General features: G+C 51.4%; 1 protein-coding gene across 1 annotated transcript; it reads left to right on the top strand.

The window, feature by feature from the left end:
- Positions 1–561: 561 nt before the first annotated feature.
- LOC124030350 (PDZ domain-containing protein 2-like) lies at positions 562–7,917 on the top strand. The gene is made up of 3 exons (XM_046341727.1): positions 562–634; positions 4,969–5,157; positions 7,206–7,917. Exons 1-3 carry the CDS (start codon positions 617–619, stop codon positions 7,542–7,544), a joined length of 546 nt encoding a protein of 181 aa, XP_046197683.1. The 5' UTR covers positions 562–616; the 3' UTR covers positions 7,545–7,917.
- The last annotated feature ends 126 nt before the right edge of the window (positions 7,918–8,043 follow it).

Here is an 8,043-nt window from a genome sequence, read left to right as displayed (position 1 = left end):
ATATATGTCTCTCTCTCTCTCTGTCTCGCTGTCTCTCTCTCTCTCGCTGTCTCTCTCTCTCTCGATGTCTCTCTCCCTGTCCCTCTCACTGTCCCTCTCACTGTCTCTCTCTCTCTCTCTCTCTCTCTCTCTCACGGTCTCTCTCTCGCTGTCTCTCTCTCGCTGTCTCTCTCTCGCTGTCTCTCTCTCGCTGTCTCTCTCACTGTCTCTCTCTCTCGCTGTCTCTCTCTCACTGTCTCTCTCTCTCGCTGTCCCTCACGCTGTCTCTCTCACTGTCCCTCACGCTGTCTCTCTCTCGCTGTCTCTCTCTCTCTCACTGTCTCTCTCACTGTCTCTCACTGTCTCTCTCACTGTCCCTCTCGCTGTCCCTCTCGCTGTCCCTCTCACTGTCTCTCTCTCCCTGTCTCTCTCTCGCTGTCACTCCCTCGCTGTCTCTCTCTCGCTGTCTCTCTCTCGCTGTCTCTCTATCGCTGTCTGTCTCTCCGTCTCTCTGTCTCATTGTCTCTGTCTGTAGGAGTACCAGATAGTTAAGAAATCAGCTCGCTCCTGAGCACCTTTCAGAGTGGAGTCTCCATGGCGACTGGCCCAGCCGTCTATTATATCCAACATAGTCCTCATGAAAGGACAGGGAAAGGTGAGCGAGCACACACACACACACACACACACACACACACACACACACACACACACACACACACACACACACACACACACACACACACACACACACACACACACACACACACACACACACACACACACACACACTGCTCACCACACTAGGCACTGATCCCACTACCTCCCTCCCAGGATGTGACTGAATGGTCTTTATTTATCTGTTGTCTGTCATCATAGTCGGTAAACATCCCCCAGATATATAGCCCTCCCCATGATATATAGTCCCCCCAGATATATAGGCCCCCCAGATATATAGTCCCCCAAGATATATAGTCCCCCCAGGTATATAGTCCCCCAAGAGCGTCTGCTAAATGACTTAAATGTAAATGTAAATATATAGTCCCCCATATATATATAGTCCCCCCAAGATATATAGTCCCCCAGATATATAGTCCACCCCCAACATATATAGTCCCCCCAGATATATAGTCCCCCCGCAGATATATAGTCCCCCAGATATATAGCCCCCCAAGATATATAGTCCCCCCAGATATATAGTCCCCCCAAGATATATAGTCCCCCCAGATATATAGTCCCCCCAAGATATATAGTCCCCCCCAGATATATAGCCCCCAGATATATAGTCCCCCCAAGATATATAGTCCCCCCAGATATATAGTCCCCCCAGATATATATAGTCCCCCAAGATATATAGTCCCCCAGATATATAGTCCCCCCCCCAAGATATATAGTCCCCCCAGATATATAGTCCCCCCAAGATATATATAGTCCCCCCAGATATATAGTCCCCCCCAGATATATAGCCCCCCAGATATATAGCCCCCAAGATATATAGTCCCCCCAGATATATAGTCCCCCAGATATATAGTCCCCCCAAGATATATAGTCCCCCCAGATATATAGCCCCCCAGATATATAGTCCCCCCAAGATATATAGTCCCCCCAGATATATAGTCCCCCAAGATATATAGTCCCCCCAGATATATAGTCCCCCCCCAAGATATATAGTCCCCCCAGATATATAGTCCCCCCAAGATATATAGTCCCCCAGATATATAGTCCGCCCCCAGATATATAGCCCCCCCAGATATATAGCCCCCAAGATATATAGTCCCACCCCAGATATATAGTCCCCCAGATATAGTCCCCCCCAAGATATATAGTCCCCCCCCAGATATATAGCCCCCAGATATATAGTCCCCCAAGATATATAGTCCCCCAGATATATAGTCCCCCCCAGATATATAGTCCCCCCCCAAGATATATATTCCCCCCCAGATATATAGTCCCCCAAGATATATAGTCCCCCAGATATATAGTCCCCCCCAAGATATATAGTCCCCCCCCAGATATATAGTCCCCCCAGATATATAGCCCCCAAGATATATAGCCCCCCAAGATATATAGTCCCCCCCCAGATATATAGTCCCCCCAGATATATAGTCCCCCCAGATATATAGCCCCCCCAGATATATAGTCCCCCCCAGATATATAGTCCCCACCCAGATATATAGTCCCCCCCCAGATATATAGTCCCCCCCAGATATATAGTCCTTCTCCTCCCCCAGACATACAGGCCTTCTCCTTCTCCCCCGAGTATACAGTCCTTCTCCCCCCACCCAGACATACAGTCCTTCTGCCCCCCACCCAGACATACAGTCCTTCTGCCCCCCACCCAGACATACAGTCCTTCTCCCCCCCACCCAGACATACAGTCCTTCTGCCCCCCACCCAGACATACAGTCCTTCTCTCCCCCACCCAGACATACAGTCCTTCTGCCCCCCACCCAGACATACAGTCCTTCTGCCCCCCACCCATACATACAGTCCTTCTCTCCCCAGACATACAGTCCTTCTCCTTCTCCTCCCCCCAGATATACAGTCCTTCTCCTCCCCCCAGATATACAGTCCTTCTCCTCCCCCCAGATATACAGTCCTTCTCCTCCCCCAGACATACAGTCCTTCTCCTCCCCCCAGATATACAGTCCTTCTCCTCCCCCAGATATACAGTCCTTCTCCTCCCCCCCAGATATACAGTCATTCTCCTCCCCCCAGATATACAGTCCTTCTCCTCCCCCAGATATACAGTCCTTCTCCTCCCCCAGATATACAGTCCTTCTCCTCCCCCCAGATATACAGTCCTTCTCCCCCAGACATACAGTCCTCCCCCACCCAGACATACAGTCCTCCCCCCCCGATATACAGTCCCTCACCCCCCCAGATATACAGTCCTTCTCCTCCCCCCAGATATACAGTCCTTCTCCTCCCCCAGATATACAGTCCTTCTCCTCCCCCCAGATATACAGTCCTTCTCCTCCCCCAGATATACAGTCCTTCTCCTCCCCCCAGACATACAGTCCCTCACCCCCCAGACATACAGTCCTTCTCCTCCCCCCTGATATACAGTCCTTCTCTTCCCCCCAGACATACAGTCCCTCACCCCCAGACATACAGTCCTTCTCCTCCCCCCAGATATACAGTCCTTCTCCTCCCCCCTGATATACAGTCCTTCTCCTCCCCCAGATATACAGTCCTCACCCCCAGACATACAGTCCTCCCCCAGACATACAGTCCCACCCCCAGACATACAGTCCTTCTCCCCCAGACATACAGTCCTTCTCCCCGCAGACATACAGTCCTCTCCCCCCAGACATACAGTCCTCCCCCAGACATACAGTCCTCCCCCCAGACATACAGCCCCCCCAGACATACAGTCCTCCCCAGACATACAGTCCTTCTCCCCCCAGACATACAGTCCTTCTCCCACCCACCCAGACATACAGTCCTTCTCCCCCCACCCAGACATACAGTCCTTCTCCCCCGATATACAGTCCTTCTCCTCCCCCAGATATACAGTCCTTCTCCTCCCCGACATACAGTCCCCCCCCAGACATACAGTCCTTCTCCCCCAGACATACAGTCCTCCCCCAGACATACAGTCCTCCCCCACAGACATACAGTCCTCCCCCAGACATACAGTCCCCCCAGATATATAGTCCCCACCCAGACATACAGTCCCCCCAGATATATAGTCCCCACCCAGACATACAGTCCCCCAGACATACAGTCCTTCTCCCCCCAGACATACAGTCCTCCCCCAGACATACAGTCCCCCCAGATATATAGTCCCCACCCAGACATACAGTCCCCCCAGATATATAGTCCCCACCCAGACATACAGTCCCTCACCCCCCCAGACATACAGTCCTTCTCCTCCCCCTGATATACACTCCTTCTCCTCCCCCCAGATATACAGTCCCTCACCCCCAGACATACAGTCCTCCCCCAGACATACAGTCCCACCCCCCAGACATACAGTCCTTCTCCCCCAGACATACAGTCCTTCTCCCCCGCAGACATACAGTCCTCTCCCCCAGACATACAGTCCTCCCCCAGACATACAGTCCTCCCCCAGACATACAGCCCCCCCCAGACATACAGTCCTCCCCCAGACATACAGTCCTTCTCCCCCCCAGACATACAGTCCTTCTCCCCCCACCCAGACATACAGTCCTTCTCCCCCCACCCAGACATACAGTCCTTCTCCCCCCCCGATACAGTCCTTCTCCTCCCCCGCAGATATACAGTCCTTCTCCTCCCCGACATACAGTCCCCCCCCAGACATACAGTCCTTCTCCCCCAGACATACAGTCCTCCCCCCACAGACATACAGTCCTCCCCCCAGACATACAGTCCCCCCCCAGATATATAGTCCCCACCCAGACATACAGTCCCCCCAGATATATAGTCCCCACCCAGACATACAGTCCCCCCAGACATACAGTCCTTCTCCCCCAGACATACAGTCCTCCCCCAGACATACAGTCCCCCCAGATATATAGTCCCCACCCAGACATACAGTCCCCCCAGATATATAGTCCCCACCCAGACATACAGTCCCCACCCAGACATACAGTCCCACCCCCCAGACATACAGTCCTTCATGATAAACATCATTGACAGACCAGGAAACAGAGAAGTGTGCTATTGGAATTGAGTTGTATAGTGTATAAAAGTCACATCCTATTAATCTTGGTATATTTTAGTCAGAAGCTTGATACAATTTCACAGTGAATGTGTGTTTGCATGTTGAAACACTCTGCAGGGTCTAGAGAAGCCAAGTCCTTTTCACGTGTTCGTGTGTGGTTGGGCACATACCTGGTACGCACATGTAATGAGTCTGGCTCTTAGTGCTTCCTACAGTTTGGTTCTGAATGAAGTGTGTGGGTTTTTGGCCCTGGGGTTCAGACAGTATTGTTGGTAGTTGGTTGTGCTCGGTGGTTGTGAAACCTTTGTTTGTGTGTGTGTGTGTGTGTGTGTGTGTGTTAGGGACTGGGGTTCAGCATCGTCGGAGGTCAGGACTCTGCCCGAGGAAGGATGGGGATCTTTGTCAAGACTATCTTCCCTAACGGAGCAGCGATCGCAGACGGACGACTGAAAGAGGGAGATGAGATTCTGGAGGTGAATGGAGACTCTCTCCAGGGCCTGACCCACCAGCAGGCCATCCAGACCTTCAAGGTAACAGTCTGGGTTAGGATTAGGGTTAGGATTAAGGTTTAGGCCATCCAGACCTTTAAGGTAACAGTCTGGGTTAGGATTAAGGTTTAGGCCATCCAGACCTGCAAGGTAACAGTCTGGGTTAGGGTTAAGGTTTAGGCCATCCAGACCTGCAAGGTAACAGTCTGGATTAGGATTAGGGTTAGGATTAAGGTTTAGGCCATCCAGACCTTCAAGGTAACAGTCTGGGTTAGGGTTAAGGTTTAGGCCATCCAGACCTGCAAGGTAACAGTCTGGATTAGGATTAGGGTTAGGATTCAGGTTTAGGCCATCCAGACCTGCAAGGTAACAGTCTGGATTAGGGTTAGGGTTAGGATTAAGGTTTAGGCCATCTAGACCTTCAAGGTAACAGTCTGGATTAGGGTTAGGGTTAGGATTAAGGTTTAGGCCATCTAGACCTTCAAGGTAACAGTCTGGATTAGGATTAAGGTTTAGGCCATCCAGACCTTCAAGGTAACAGTCTGGATTAGGATTAGGGTTAGGATTAAGGTTTAGGCCATCTAGACCTTCAAGGTAACAGTCTGGATTAGGATTAAGGTTTAGGCCATCTAGACCTTCAAGGTAACAGTCTGGATTAGGATTAAGGTTTAGGCCATCTAGACCTTCAAGGTAACAGTCTGGATTAGGATTAGGGTTTAGGCCATCCAGACCTGCAAGGTAACAGTCTGGGTTAGGGTTAGGATTAGGGTTAGGATTAGGATTAAGGTTTAGGCCATCCCGACCTTCAAGGTAACAGTCTGGATTAGGATTAAGGTTTAGGCCATCCAGACCTTCAAGGTAACAGTCTGGGTTAGGATTAAGGTTTAGGCCATCCAGACCTTTAAGGTAACAGTCTGGGTTAGGGTTAGGATTATGATTAAGGTTTAGGCCATCCAGACCTTCAAGGTAACAGTCTGGGTTAGGGTTAGGGTTAGGATTAAGGTTTAGGCCATCCAGACCTTTAAGGTAACAGTCTGGGTTAGGGTTAGGATTATGATTAAGGTTTAGGCCATCCAGACCTTCAAGGTACCTAAATTCACAGGTTTTTCATAAATCCCTTTTGGAGGATAACCCTTAAATCAGAAGTGGTGCATGTCAGTGGCTTTTGACCAATCAATGAGAGTCATGCCTGTAATCAGTATGACGCTCTGTTCTTGTTAATGTTGTTGTCGTTGTTTTTCTGGTCCTAATACTGTGTCTCCTTTCCTGTCCCTGTGTCCTGTCTCTGTGTCCTGTCCCTGTGTCCTGTCGCTGTGTCCTGTCTCCGGTCCTGTCCCTGTGTCCTTTCTCTGTGTCCTGTCCCGGTGTCCTGTCCCTGTGTCCTGTCCCTGTGTCCTGTCTCTGTGTCATGTCTCTGTGTCATGTCTTTGTGTCCTGTCTCTGGTCCTGTCTCTGTGTCCTGTCTCTGGTCATGTCTCTGGTCCTGTCTCTGTGTCCTGTCTCTGGTCCTGTCTCTGTGTCCTGTCTCTGTCCTGTCTCTGTGTCCTGTCTCTGGTCCTGTCTCTGGTCCTGTCTCTGGTCCTGTCTCTGGTCCTGTCTCTGGTCCTGTCTCTGTGTCCTGTCTCTGGTCCTGTCTCTGTGTCCTGTCTCTGTGTCCTGTCTCTGTGTCCTGTCTCTGGTCCTGTCTCTGGTCCTGTCTCTGGTCCTGTCTCTGTGTCCTGTCTCTGTGTCCTGTCTCTGGTCCTGTCTCTGGTCCTGTCTCTGGTCCTGTCTCTGTGTCCTGTCTCTGTGTCCTGTCTCTGGTCCTGTCTCTGGTCCTGTCTCTGTGTCCTGTCTCTGGTCCTGTCTCTGTGTCCTGTCTCTGTGTCCTGTCTCTGGTCCTGTCTCTGGTCCTGTCTCTGTGTCCTGTCTCTGGTCCTGTCTCTGGTCCTGTCTCTGTGTCCTGTCTCTGTGTCCTGTCTCTGTGTCCTGTCTCTGGTCCTGTCTCTGTGTCCTGTCTCTGTGTCCTGTCTCTGTGTCCTGTCTCTGTGTCCTGTCTCTGGTCCTGTCTCTGTGTCCTGTCTCTGTGTCCTGTCTCTGGTCCCCTGCAGCAACTGAAAAAGGGTGTGGTGACTCTAACAGTACGGACACGTCTCCGAAGCCCCAGCCTGACGCCATGCCCCACCCCCACCCTTCTCAGCCGCTCCTCCTCCCCGAACTCCAACGCCAGCGGGGGCAACCCCACCCCAGTACCCACCACCTTCGCCGAACCCCCCGAAGCCCGCAAGGGACCCCCAGGTCCTGGCCCCAAAGACCGCATCATCATGGAGGTTACACTCAACAAAGGTACCAGAGAAAGTAGGGTTGAACGGAGTGGGGTATCTTTCACTTTAGCTGTTTATCTCAGTTCAGTCGGTGTGTTAGATTGGGCTTTTGTTGATTTGAGATGACATTAGTTTAGTAAGATATTAAATACTCCGTTAGATCTATTCTTTACTATTCTGACTGTCTAAACTATTCCAAGTGGCAATGGTAAAGAGTGGTGTCAGGAGATGCTATGGGCCGACAGTATAGTAGCCACACTCCAAAATCCTCTCACCAACTCACTGTCCTGCCAGGGTTCAAACCTGTCCTGCCAGGGTAAGAACCTGTCCTACCAGGGTCAAAACCTGTCCTGCCATGGTTCAAACCTGTCCTGCCAGGGTAAGAACCTGTTAGTCTTGGAACACAGCAGATAACATTTGATAAATAAGAGTGTGTCCTACCAGGGTTAACACCTGCCCTGCCAGGTTCAAAACCTGGCCTACCAGGGTCCAAACCTGTCCTACCAGGGTCCAAACCTGGCCCACCAGGGTCCAAACCTGGCCCACCAGGGTCCAAACCTGGCCTACCAGGGTCCAAACCTGGCCTACCAGGGTTAAAACCTGGCCTACCAGGGTCCAAACCTGT

Source organism: Oncorhynchus gorbuscha, unplaced genomic scaffold (genome assembly GCF_021184085.1).
Source record: "Oncorhynchus gorbuscha isolate QuinsamMale2020 ecotype Even-year unplaced genomic scaffold, OgorEven_v1.0 Un_scaffold_10772, whole genome shotgun sequence".
NCBI classification, from domain to species: domain Eukaryota; kingdom Metazoa; phylum Chordata; class Actinopteri; order Salmoniformes; family Salmonidae; genus Oncorhynchus; species Oncorhynchus gorbuscha.
This window is presented reverse-complemented; position numbering and strand designations above follow the sequence as displayed.

Bases quoted from the DNA above. Each gene is read 5' to 3' on its own strand.
- LOC124030350 (XM_046341727.1), top strand. The intron at 5,158-7,205 runs GTAACAGTCTGG...GGTCCCCTGCAG, and splicing joins AGGCCATCCAGACCTTCAAG to CAACTGAAAAAGGGTGTGGT.